We start from the raw sequence: 13,856 nt of genomic DNA, 5'->3' as shown, positions 1-13,856 counted from the left end.
AGTGTAGAGTGTTTTCTTCTTTCTTTTTCAGTATTTTTATTGATATCAATATAGAAAAATACAGAGTTCAAGGGACAGAATATAATAATACCAAATACAGTATATTTTTATATACAGTATATTGAATCACATTAACAAACTCCTTACTCTATTCATATGGTTTAGATTAATTCATATATTAGAATAGAACATAAACAATTTTATTTAAAAAAAAGATCTACACCTACTACAAAAGTCGAAGCTGTTTGGCGAAAAAAAAGAAACTTACCAGATAATAAAATATGCTATTAACCAACTTCTGTACTTTAACAAGAAGTCAAAGATTATGCAAATAATTTAAAAACGGCCCCCACAAATTTTGAAAATCTTGGTTAAACTGTTTTCTAAATGGGAAGACAGTTCAAAAATAGATAGATAGATAGACAGACATACTTTATTGATCCCGTGGGAAATTGGGTTTTGTTACAGTTGCACCAACCAAGAATAGAATATAAATATAGCAAAATAAAACCATAAATAATTAAATAATAATATATAAATTATGCCAGATGGAAGTAAGTCCAGGACCAGTCTATTGGCTCAGGGTGTCTGACCCTCCAAGGGAGAAGTTGTAAAGTTTGATGGCCACAGGCAGGAATGACTTCCTATGACGCTCAGTGTTGCATCTCGGTGGATTGAGTCTCTGGCTGAATGTACTCCTGTGCCCAACCAGTCAATTATGTAGTGGATGGGAGACATTGTCCAAGATGACTTCCAACTTGGACAGCATTCTCTTTTCAGACACCACCATCAGAGAGTCCAATTCCATCCCCACAACATCACTGGCCTTACGAATGAGTTTGTTGATTCTGTTGGTGTCTGCTACCCTCAGCCTGCTGCCCCAGCATACAACAGCAAACATGATAATACTGGCCACCACAGACTCGTAGAACATCCTCGGCATCGTCCGACAGATGTTAAAGGACCTCAGTCTCCTCAGGAAATAAAGACGGCTCTGACCCTTCTTGTAGACAGCCTCAGTGTTCTTTGACCAGTCCAATTTATTGTCAATTCGTATCCCCAGGTATTTGTAATCCTCCACCATGTCCACACTGACCCCCTGGATGGAAACAGGGGTCACCAGTGCCTTAGCCCTCCTCAGGTCCACCACCAGCTCCTTAGTCTTTTTCACATTAAGCTGCAGATAATTCTGCTTACACCATGTGACAAAGTTTCCCACCGTAGCCCTGTACTCAGCCTCATCTCCCTTGCTGATGCATCCAACTATGGCAGAGTCATCAGAAAACTTCTGAAGATGGCAAAACTCCATGCAGTAGTTGAAGTCCGAGGTGTAGATGGTGAAGAGAAAGGGAGACAAGACAGTCCCCTGTTGAGCACCAGTGCTGCTGACCACTCTGTCTGACACACAGTGTTGCAAGCACACGTACTGTGGTCTGCCAGTCAGGTAATCAATAATTCATGACACCAGGAAAGCATCCACCTGCATCTGACATGAAAAGGGACAGGAAGGGGCAAGAAATTTTGAGGAAGTAGAGAGGCTACAGAAGGATAGACAGATTAGGATAATGGGCAAAGAAATAGCAGATGGAATACCGTGTCAGAAAGTGTATGGTCATGCACTTTAGCAGAAGAAATGAAAGGGTCGACTATTCTAAATGGAGAGAAAATAGAAAAAGCTGAGTTGCAAAGGGACTTGGGAGTACTCATGCAGGATTCTCTAAAGGGTAACTTGCAGGTTGAGGTAAGGAAGGCAATACAATGTTAGCATTCATTTCGAGAGGATTAGAATATACAAGCAAGGATGTAATGCTTAGGCTTTATAAGGTATTGTCAGTCCAAGGTATTGTGAGCAGTTTTGGGCTTCTTATCTAAGAAATGATAATGCTGGCACTGGGGAGGTTCAAGAGAAGTATTCCAAGAATGAAAGGGTTAATATTGAGGAGCTTTTGGGGGCTCTGGGCCTGTATTTGCTGGAGTTTAGGAGAATGAGGGGGAATCTAACTGAAATCTATTAAATATTGAAAGGCTTGGATAGAGTGGATGTGGAAACAATGTCTCCTATAGTGAGGACCAGACAGCACAGCCTCAGAATAGAGGGGCATCCCTTTAAAACAGAGATGAGGAGGAATTTATTTAGTTAGAAGATGGAGAATCTGTGGAATTTTGCAGACAGTTGTGGAGGCCAAATCGTTACGTATATTTAAAGCAGAGGTTAATAGGTTCTTGATAGTAAGGGTGTCAAAGGTTAAGGGGGTAAAGGCGGAAAAATGTGGTTTAGAGGGATAATTAGTCTGCCCCGATAGAATGGTGAAGCTGACTTGATGGGTTGAGTGGTTTAATTCTACTTTTATACCTTATGGTCTTATGATCTTATGAAATTGGTCACAGTATCAAAGATGAACAGTTAGATCTTTCCAATATTAATTTGAATAAATGTCTACAGAATACTTAATGAATGTTGGGCAGAATGTGTAATAATTTAGATTAGGGAATAATCAAAGTAAGTTGTTAATGTTATTTTTGTAACTAATGAATTTATGTCTTTTATTCAGGAAGAACAAGCTTGTGCATCATGTCTTATCCTTGCCTGTTCAACTGCAGCCTGTGATCGTGAGGTCTCAGTGTGGGCAACTCGTGCTTTCTTCAGGTATTTCAAAGTTTCACCCAAGTGGTCTCACTGGATGATCCCCAAAGAACATATACTGTACCTTAAGTACTACTGTGATTTTGTCTTTAATGAAAAATGCAACCCACCCTCTTTTCTCTATCATTCCTGTAGCATCTTGACAGTGGAACACTGAGCAGACGGCCTTGTCCCTCCCTGAAGCATCTTCTTGTTATGGTTACAATATCCCAGATCTATTTTGATCTGGATCTTGATATGACCTTAAAACTTTCTCCAGTTTCCTCTACAAGGAAGCAAAAATTAGTGGGAAGACAGAGGATTGGGAAGTTTTTAAAACCTTACAAAAGGAAACCCAAGAAGGTCATTAAGAGAGAAAAGATTAACTATGAAAGAAAGCTAGCAAATAATATCAAAGAGGATACTAAAAGCTTTTTCAAGTATATAAAGAGTAAAAGACAGGTGAGAGTAGATATAGGACCGATAGAAAATGATGCTGGAGAAATTGTAATGGGAGATAAGGAGATGGCAGAGGAACTGAACGAGTATTTTGCATCAGTCTTCACTGAGGAAGACATCAGCAGTATACCGGCCACTCAAGGGTGGCAGGGAAGAGAAGTGTGCGCAGTCACAATTACGACAGAGAAAGTACTCAGGAAGCTGAATAGGCTAAAGGTAGATAAATCTCCTGGACCATATGGAATGCACCCTCCTGTTCTGAAGGAAGTAGCTGTGGAGATTGCGGAGGCATTAGCGATGATCTTTCAAAAGTTGATACATTCTGGCATGGTTCCGGAAGACTGGAAGATTGCAAGTGTCACTCCGCTATTTAAGAAGGGGGCAAGGAAGCAAAAAGGAAACTATAGACCTGTTAGCTTGGCATCGGTGGTTGGGAAGTTGTTGGAGTCGATTGTTGAGGATGAGGTTACAGAGTACCTGGAGGCATATGACAAGATAGGCAGAACTGAGCATGGATTCCTTAAAGGAAAATCCTGCATGACAAATCTATTACAATTTTTTGAGGAAATTACCAGTAGGCTAGACAAGGGAGATGCAGTGTATGTTGTATATTTGGATTTTCAGAAGGCCTTTGACAAGGTGCCACACATGAAGCTACTTAACAAGATAAGAGCCCATGGAATTACGGGAAAGTTACATACGTGGATAGAGCATTGGCTGATTGGCAGGAAACAGAGAGTGGGAATAAAGGGATCCTATTCTGGTTGGCTGCTGGTTACCAGTGGTGTTCCACAGGGATCAGTGTTGGGGCCGCTTCTTTTTACATTGTATATCAACGATTTGGATTATGGAATAGATGGCTTTGTGGCTAAGTTTGCTGACGATACGAAGATAGGTGGAGGGGCCGGTAGTGCTGAGGAAACAGAGAGTCTGCAGAGAGACTTGGATAGATTGGAAGAATGGGCAGAGAAGTGGCAAATGAAGTACAATGTTGGAAAATGTATGGTTATGCACTTTGGCAGAAAAAATAAATGGGCAGACTATTATTTAAATGGGGAAAGAATTCAAAGTTCTGAGATGCAACAGGACTTGGGAGTCCTCGTACAGGATACCCTTAAAGTTATCCTCCAGGTCGAGTCGGTAGTGAAGAAGGCGAATGCAATGTTGGCATTCATTTCTAGAGGAATAGAGTATAGGAACAGGGATGTGATGTTGAGGCTCTATAAGGCGCTGGTGAGACCTCACTTGGAGTACTGTGGGCAGTTTTGGTCTCCTTATTTAAGAAAGGATGTGCTGACATTGGAGAGGGTATAGAGAAGATTCACTGGAATGATTCCGGGAATGAGAGGGTTAACATATGAGGAACGTTTGTCCGCTCTTGGACTGTATTCCTTGGAGTTTAGAAGAATGAGAGGAGACCTCATAGAAACATTTCAAATGTTAAAAGGCATCGGCAGAGTGGATGTGGCAAAGTTGTTTCCCATGATGGGGGAGTCTAGTACGAGAGGGCATGACTTAAGGATGAAGGGCGCCCATTCAGAACAGAAATGCGAATAAATTTTTTTAGTCAGAGGGTGGTGAATCTATGGAATTTGTTGCCACAGGCAGCAGTGGAGGCCAAGTCATTGGGTGTATTTAAGGCAGAGATTGATAGGTATCTTAATAGCCAGGGCATCAAAGGTTATGGTGAGAAGGCGGGGGAGTGGGACTAAATAGGAGAATGGATCAGCTCATGATAAAATGGCGGAGCAGACTCGATGGGCTGAATGGCCTACTTCTGCTCCTTTGTCTTATGGTCTATACCAGTAACTTTTGATTCAATTACAGAGAGTATATAGTGATTGAGGCTGCACATTAACAATGTTTAAAAGCCATCTGGACAAGTATGTGGATAGGAGAGTAGGAGGAATTTCAAGGGCTATGGGCCAAATGCAGACAGTTGAAATATTAACAAAGGGTAACAGAGTCGGCGTGGATGAGTTAGGTCAAAGGGCCTGTTTCTAAGATGTATGACTGAGAAAGGCATAGAAATAGTCTCATCAGCTCAACAACTTCTCCACAGAACATGATGCTGAATTAAACTAATTCTCTCTGCCTGTACATGGTCCATATCCTTACATCCCTTTGGATTTGGGGTGGCACGTAGTGTAGTCGTTAGTACAATGCTTTACAGCTTCCGCTGTAAGATTAGGGTTCATTTCCCACCACTGTCGCTAAGGAGTTTGTATGTTTTCCGTGTGACTGCTTGTGTTTTCTCTGGATGCTCTAGTTTTCTCCCACATTCCAAAGATGTACAAATTAGGGTTGGTGAGTTGTGGGAATTCTATGTTGGTGTGGGAAGCATGGTGACACTTGTCATGGTAGCATAGCCAGCATTCACGGATTAGGGTTCGATTCCTACTGCTGTCTGTAAGGAATTCTCCTCATGAACACGTGTGTTTGCTCCCACACTCCAAAGACATATGGTTAGGTTTAGTCAGTTGTGGGCATGCTGTGATGAAACATACGGGTGACTCTGACTGTGTTGTGTTGACATGAAATGGCGCATTTCGCTGTATCTTTTACGGTGCCATGGTACATAATAGATAGTATGATGTTTCCTCTGGGTGCTCAACATCACATCCCTGGTGTTATATTCTATAACTCTAGAAATCATTGCCAACTTTGCATTTGGCATTAACCTGGAGTCCCAGGTTAACTCCCAAGTCCCTTTGCATCTCTGCATTTTGAATTCTCTCTCAATCTAAATAATAGTCTGCCTGTTTATTTCTTCCACCAAAGTGCATGACCATCCACTTTGCAACATTGTATTTAATTTCCCACTTCTTTGCCCCTTCCGCTAAACTATCTGAGTCTCTCTGCAGGCTCTCTGTTTCCTCAACTCTACCTGCTCCTCCACCTATCTTTGTATCATCGACAAATTTAGCCACAAGTTCATTAATACCATAGTCCAAATTATTGACATACATCGTAAAAAGCAGCGGTCCCAATACCAACCCCTGTGGAACTCCACTGGTAACCAGCAGCCAACCAGAATAGGATCCCTTTATTCCCACTCTGTTTTCTGCCGATCCATGCTAGTGATTCCCTTGTAATTTCATGGGAGCTTATCTTGCTAAGCAGCCTCATGTGCGGCACCTTGTAAAAGTACACCACATCTACTACATCTCCTTAGTCTACCCTGCTTGTAATTTCCTCAAAAAGTTGCAGTAGGTTTGTCAGGCAGGATTTTCCTTTCAGGAAACCATGCTGGCTTTGGCCAATCTTGTCATGTGCCTCCAGGTAGTCTGTAATCTCATCCCTAACAATTGGTTCCAACAACTTCCCAACCATTGATGTCAGGCTAACAGGTCTATAGCTTCCTTTCTGCTGCCTCCCACCCTTCTTAAATAGCAGAGTAACATTTGCAATTTTCCAGTCATCTGGTACAATGCCAGAATCTATCGATTCTTGAAAGATCATTGTTAATGCCTCTGCAGTCTCTCCAGCTGCTTCCTTCAAAACCCGAGGGTGCATTCCATCAGGTCCAGGAGATTTATCCACCCTCAGACCATTAAACTTCCTGAACTCCGTCTCAGTCGTAATTTTCACTGCACATACTTCACTTCCCTGACACTTTTGAATGTCCAGTGTACTGCAGATGTCTTCCACTATGAAGACTGATGCAAAATATGCATTCAGTTCCTCTGCCATCTCTGCGTCTCTTATTACAATATCTCCAGCGTCATTTTCTATTGGTCCTATATCTACCCTCAACTCACTTTTACCTTTATATACTTAAAAAAGCTTTCAATAACTTCTTTGATATTAGTCGCCAGCTTCCTTTCATAATTCATCTTTTCCTTCCTAATAGACCACCTTAGTTTCCTTCTGCAAGTTTTTATAAGCTTCCCAATCCTCTCTCTACCCACTGGCTTTGGCTTTCTTGTATGCCCTCTCTTTTGCTTTTACTTTGGATCTGTCTTCACTCCAGCCATTGCTGCTCTGCTGTCCTTCCTGCTGGTGTCTCTTTCCAGTCAATCATGGCCAGTTCCCTTCTCATGCCGTTGTAATTTTCTTTATTCCACTGACATACCGACACATTGGAATTTTGTTTCTCCTTCTCAAATTTCAAAGTGAACTCGATCATATTGTGATCACTGTTCCATAAGGGTTCGTTAACCTTAAGCTCTCTTTATCACCTCCAGATCATTGCACAACACCCAATCCAACACAGCTGATATCCTAGTGGGCTCAACAACAAGCTGTTCTAAAAAGCAATCCCTTAGACATTATACAAATTCTCTCTCTTGAGGACCAGTACTGGCCTGGTTTTCCGAATCCACTTTCATGTTAAAATCACCAACGGTTATCGTGACATTGCCCACCTGACATGCCTTTTCTATCTCCTGTAATCCACATCCCGGCTGCTGTTTGGAGGCCTGTATATAGCTGCCATTAGGGAGGGTCCTTTTACCCTTGCCATTTCGTAACTCAACCCATAGAGACTCTACACCTTCCGATCCTATGTCATCCTTTTCTAATGATTTAATATGATTTCTTATACACAGGGCCACACCACCCCCTACTAACTTATCTTTCTGATACACTGTATATACTTGGGCATTCAGCTCCCAATGGCACCCATCCTTTAGCCAAGTTTCAGAGATGGTGGCATCGTCATACTTGCCGATCTGTAGCTGAGTTTCACATCGTCCATTTTATTTCTTATGCTGCATGCATTGATTAGATTAGATTAGATTAGATTTTGAGCACACTCAGTCCTTGTTTATTGTCATTCAGAAATGCATGCATTAAAAAATGATACAGTGTTCCTCCAGCATGATATCACAGAAACACAGGAGAGACCCAGATTAAAACTGACAAAAACCACATAATTATAACATATAGTTACAACAGTGCAAAGCAATATCGTAATTTGATAAGAGCAGACCATGGGCACGGTAAAACAAAAGAAATATAACATTTTCAGTCTAGTATTTGTTGCTTGCTGTTTTAACTGCATCACTCCTCTATTGCCCTGTAACTCATCCCACTGGCTGTGATTATGCCTCATCTCCTGCCTGTCCTTTCTATCATCTCTGTTGCATGCAATCTTTGATTTATTTCTGTTTTCCCCTTCCTCAGTCCCATCACTCCGGTTCCCACCCCCCTGCCAAATTACGCCAAATTAGTTTAAACATTCTCTAACCATTCTATTAAACCTGCCTGCGAGGATATTAGACACCTTTGGGTTCAGGTGTAACCTGTCCTTTTTGTACAGGTCGTACCTCCCCCAGAAGATGACCCAATAATCCAGGAACCTGAAGCCCTGCCTCCTACACCAGTCTCTCAGCCAGACCTTAATTTGCCTGATCGTGCTATTCTTGAGCTCATTAGCAAGTGGTACAGGCAGCAATCCTGAGATCACTACCCCCAGAGGTCCTGCTTTTCAGCTTCCTACCTAACTCCCTGAATTCTCTCTTCAGGGTCTCCTTCCTTTTTTTTTTACCTATGTCATGGTACCAATGTGTACCAAGACTTCTAGTCTCTCCCTTCAGAATACTCTGCACCCGATCCAAGACATCCCGTACCGTGGCATCTGGGAGGGAATCATCTATGTCGATATCTCTATCAGGCTGACAGAACCTCCTATCTGTTCCCCTCACTGTGGAATCCACTATGACTACGGCATTCCTCATCTTCTCCTCTCCCTTCTGCACCACAGAACCAGGCTCAATGCCAGAGACCTGATCGCCATGGTTGTCCTCTGTCAGGTCGCTCCCCTCAGCAGCATCCAAATTAAGAAAACCATTACTGAGGGCGATGGTCACAGGGGTGCTCTCTACTATCTGAGCTTTTCCCTTCCCTTCTCTGACGGTCACCCACTTATCTAACTCCCGCAGCCTTGGGGTGACTAAATTCCTGTAGCTCCTGCTCACTTTCCCTAATAAGCTGTAGGTCATCAAGCCGCAGCTCCAGATCCCTAACACGCTCTCTCAGGAGCTGCATCTCGGTGCACCTCGCGCAGACTGGAAGATTCCCAGGACTCCCACATCTGACAGTCAGAGCAAAGTACTAACCCTACAGACATGCTCTCTATTCCTCAGAAAAAAACAAAGGGATAAAAAATGAAATCCACCTACCCACTTACCTCACCAAAGCCCGAATGAGCCAAAGCCTGTATACTCTGCCTCAGACCACTCTGTCGATGACCACTCCTTTGATGACTGCTCCACTAGGCAGTGTCTCTGTTTTATGTCAAGTAAATACAGGCCTACGTGATAGAATGTCCCCATACAACAGTTCTACCATTTGGGTTTGACAAGCCGCTGTTGTATTCTGTCCGTGGCAAGTGCTTCCTTTCTCAGGTAATGAGAGCAGAACTGCAGACAACACCCAAATATAGTCTTTTGAAAGCTCTAGAATGTAGTATAGCCTGACAGGCACTTTGCTGATCGTGAAAACATTATAAACTAATCCCATCTGCCTTGCATATGATCTGTATCACTGTATTCCTTGCCTGGTTCATAAGTCTGACTAAAGCACTTTTAAACATTGCTATCAAATTTGATTATGTTACTATTGTCTGTCCTCTCCTTATAGCTAATACATTCCAATCCAGGCAGCATCGTTGTGAACCTTCTGCATCCTTGCTATGTGTAATGGCAAGAAGTGCACAAATACTCCAAATGTGACCTAATGTGACCTAACATGACTTTCCACTTTTGTATTTATTGCCCCAATAGATGAAGGTGAGCATGCTGTCCACTTTCTTTACTTTCCTATCTGCTTGCTTTGCCACTTTCAGGGAGCTATGGATTTGCATGATCCCTCTGTACATCTGTGCTCCTCAGGATCCTGCCATTTACTGTCTTTCCCTTTGCACTGAACCTCCTAAAATGCATAATTTCTACCCTTCCATAGTTTAAACTCTGTCTATTATTTCTCCATCCAAATTTCCATTTGGTTTATGTCTTCTTGTGTATCTCACTATGTACAATTGGATCTCCCACATTTCCATCCAAATCAGCAGAGAACCCAGCATTAGTCCTTGTGGAACATCGCTGATTACAGGCCTTCATTCAGACTGTTTCATAAGACCAAGTCACTATTGGATCCAGTTTACCATTTAACTGTGCATACCATACAACTTAATCTTCTGGATTAGGACTCTTTTCCTCAGGAGTCTGCGGAGGTTCAGCATGGCTTTGAAAACCTTGTCAAACTTCTATAGATGTGTGGCGGGAACTGTGCTGCATTATGGCCTGGTGTAGAAACATCAATGCCTTTTGAGCAGAAAATCCTTCAAAAAATCATGGATTCAGCTCAGTACATCACAATTATTCTGGCTGGCTGCCAGTTACCAGTGGAATTCCACAGGGTTCGGTGTTGGGACCGCTGCTTTTTACGATGTATGTATGTCAATGATTTGGACTATGGGATTAATGAATTTGTGGCTAAATTTGCTGATGATACAAAGATAGGTGGAGGAGTGAGTAGTGTTGAGGAAACTGAGAGCCTGCAGAGAGACCTAGATAGTTTAGCGGAATGGACAAAGAAGTGGCAAATGAAATACAATGTTGGAAAGTGTATGGTCATGCACTTTGGTGGAAGAAATAAACAGGCAGACTATTATTTAGATGGAGAGAGAATTCCAAATGCAGAGATGCTGAGATGACTTGGGAGTCCTTGTGCAGGATACCCTAAAGGTTAACCTCCAGGTTGAGTTGGCGGTGAAGAAGGTGAAAACAATGTTGGCATTCATTTTTAGAGGTATAGAATATATGAGCAGAGATGTGATGTTGAGGTTCTATAAGGCATTCATGAGACAACACTTGGAGTATTGTGTGCAGTTTTGGGCTCCTTATTTTAGAAAGGATATACTGACATTGGAGAGGATTCAGAGAAGATTCACAAGAATGATTCCAGGAATGAATGGGTTACTGCATGAGGAACGTCTGGTGGTTCTTGGGCTGTATTCCCTGGAGTTCAGGAGAACGAGGGGGGATCTCATAGAAACATTCCAAATGTTAAAAGGCCTGAACAGATTAGATATGGCAAAGTTATTTCCCATGGTAGGGGAGTCCAGAACAAGAGGGCACGGTTTCAGGATTGAAGGACATCCTTTGAGAACAGAGTTGTGGAGAAATTACTTTAGTCAGAGGGTGGTAAATCTATGGAGTTTGTTGCCACGAGTGGCTGTGGAGGCCAAGTCATTGGGTGTATTTAAGGCAGAGATAGATAGGTTCTTGATTAGCCAGGGCATCAAAGGGGATGGGGAGAAGGCAGGGGAGTGGGGATGACTGGAAGGATTGGATCAGCCCATGATTGATTGGTGGAGAAGACTCGATGGACTGAATGGTCTACTTCTCCTATATCTTGTGGTCTTATGAGAAGGCTTTAGAATTTAAATTTTATTTAAATTTTACTTAAATTCACCTCTTTGTATCCTCTTTATAGCTCAACTTCAACTAGTTTTGTTTTGCAAAATGAAGTTCTATTTGCTCATTTGGCACTGAGCGGGTTGTACGTTGTGATCACGTGGAGTAGAGGCTTGATGTCTTTGCTGAAGTAGGTTCTATCAGTTACTCGATTATTCCTTTGTGGATGTGAAATCATTCTGCACAGTGAGATGGAAGCCAGCACTACCACAGACGAAACTGTAGCTGTAATAAATGCCCTTCTCTTTCAGATACGGTGGAGAAGCACAGATGCGTTTTCCAGCAGCCATTCAGCAGCCAATAAACGTGGGACCTATCTTTAGCTCACCACACCCAGGTTAGTATTTGTTCCTTTCCTCCCAAGCCAACTCAACAGTTGCTCATCTCGTAAACTAGAACTTGGGATCAGTATTTTAATTCTTTCAATGACGGAAGAGTGTTAATCTTTCAATAAGGTGGTGGTGCACTCGTATGCAGAGACTTCTACGAAGCCTACCAAAGGTGTTATTGTACCTATTAACTGTATTTTGTGCTGGACATGAAGAACTGCAGGGCTATCTCATCAGTGAGTTGCTCAGAGAAACTGAAGTAGCTGGATTTGATGTGGATTGTGCTGCTGTCTACATCAGAGAGGCAGAAGGCGGTGTGCAGTCTAACAGAGAGTGTTGATTTTAGTCGCTTTTCTTGTAATTGCAAGACTCTGTTGGACATTGGTAATGTGGAATGCTGCAAGTCCAATAATTTAAACACGAGGAATTCTGCAGATGCTGGAAATTCAAGCAACGCACATCAAAGTTGCTGGTGAACACAGCAGGCCAGGCAGCATCTCTGGGAAGAGGTACAGTTGACGTTTCGGGCCGAGACCCTTCGTCAGGACTAACTGAAGGAAGAGCTACTGAGAGATTTGAAAGTGGGAGGGGGAAGGGGAGATCCAAAATGATAGGAGAAGACAGGAGGGGGAGGGATGGAGCCAAGAGCTGGACAGGTGATTGGCAAAAGGGACATGAGAGGATCATGGGACAGGAGGCCCAGGGAGAAGGAAGAGGGGGGGGGGGGGGAACCCAGAGGATGAGCAAGTGGTATAGTCAGAGGGACAGAGGGAGAAAAAGGAAAGTGAGAGAAAGAATGTGTGTATATAAATAAATAACGGATGGGGTACGAGGGGGAGGTGGGGCATTAGCGGAAGTTAGAGAAGTCAATGTTCATGCCATCAGGTTGGAGGCTACCTAGATGGAATATAAGGTGTTGTTCCTCCAACCTGAGTGTGGCTTCATCTTTATAGTAGAGGAGGCCGTGGATAGACATACCAGAATGGGAATGGGATGTGGAATTAAAATGTGTGGCCACTGGGAGATCCTGCTTTCTCTGGCGGACAGAGCGTAGGTGTTCAGCAAAACGATCTCCCAGTCTGCGTCGGGTCTCGCCAATATATAGAAGGCCACATCGGGAGCACCGGACGTAGTATATCACCCCAGCCGACTCACAGGTGGAGTGTCGCCTCACCTGGAAGGACTGTTTGGGGCCCTGAATGGTGGTAAGGGAGGAATTGTAAGGGCATGTGTAGCACTTGTTACGCTTACAACAGTGGTCCCCAACCACCAGGCCGCAAAGCATGCGTTGCCGGGCCGTGGGGAAATGCTATAAGTCAGCTGCACCTTTCCTCATTCCCTGTCACGCCCACTGTTGAGCTTGAACACATGTGAGGTCATTACCCACGCGTCATCTGTGTCAATGCGGGAAGGAAATCAACTCCTCGAGCTTGCAAATGACGGTGGGCTGAAAAGTATGTTTGACATAACATCTCTGCCGGCATTCTGGATAACAGTCAAGGCTAAGTATCCTAAGATAGCCACGAAAGCACTGAAAAAGTTGCTTCCATTTCCAACATATCTCTGGAATGAATGCAACGAAAACTAAACTGCGGATTAGACTGGACATAAGGAACCCCCTTCAAGTATCGCTGTCTCTCATCACCCCTTGATAGGACAGTCTCGTTGCAGGGAAATAAGCCCAGGGCTCCCACTGATTCAGCGATATTGGTGTGTTGCAATGATTTTATATGTTCATACGGGGAAAATATGCACTGTGTGTTTAATATCCAAACATTACTTAAAATGTTATGATGCTATTGACTTGCTTATATAACCATATAACAATTACAGCACAGAAACAGGCAATCTCAGCACTTCTAGTCCGTGCCGAACGCTACTCTCACTTAGTCCCACCGATCTGCACTCAGCCTGTAACCCTCCATTCCTTTCCTGTCCATATACCTATCCAATTTTTCTTTAAATGATAATATCGAACCTGCTTCTGCCACTTCTACTGGAAGTTCATTCATCACTTACTTC

The 13,856-nt window shown here is 43.0% G+C and overlaps 1 protein-coding gene across 4 annotated transcripts in view; it reads left to right on the top strand.

The window, feature by feature from the left end:
* The window catches only part of nup155 (nucleoporin 155), a 244,979-nt gene that overhangs the window by 117,542 nt on the left and 113,581 nt on the right, over nucleotides 1-13,856 (top strand). For all 4 annotated transcript variants that reach the window (XM_072257447.1, XM_072257446.1, XM_072257449.1 and 1 more), the window contains 2 exons: nucleotides 2,553-2,647; nucleotides 11,757-11,842. In XM_072257447.1, coding sequence (XP_072113548.1) covers nucleotides 2,553-2,647; nucleotides 11,757-11,842 — 181 coding nt within the window. The remainder of the gene's footprint in view (nucleotides 1-2,552; nucleotides 2,648-11,756; nucleotides 11,843-13,856) is intronic.

Source organism: Mobula birostris, chromosome 5 (genome assembly GCF_030028105.1).
Source record: "Mobula birostris isolate sMobBir1 chromosome 5, sMobBir1.hap1, whole genome shotgun sequence".
Classification (NCBI taxonomy): Eukaryota; Metazoa; Chordata; class Chondrichthyes; order Myliobatiformes; family Myliobatidae; genus Mobula; species Mobula birostris.
Note: the sequence above shows the minus strand (reverse complement) of the source record. Positions and strands in the feature narration are given on the sequence as shown.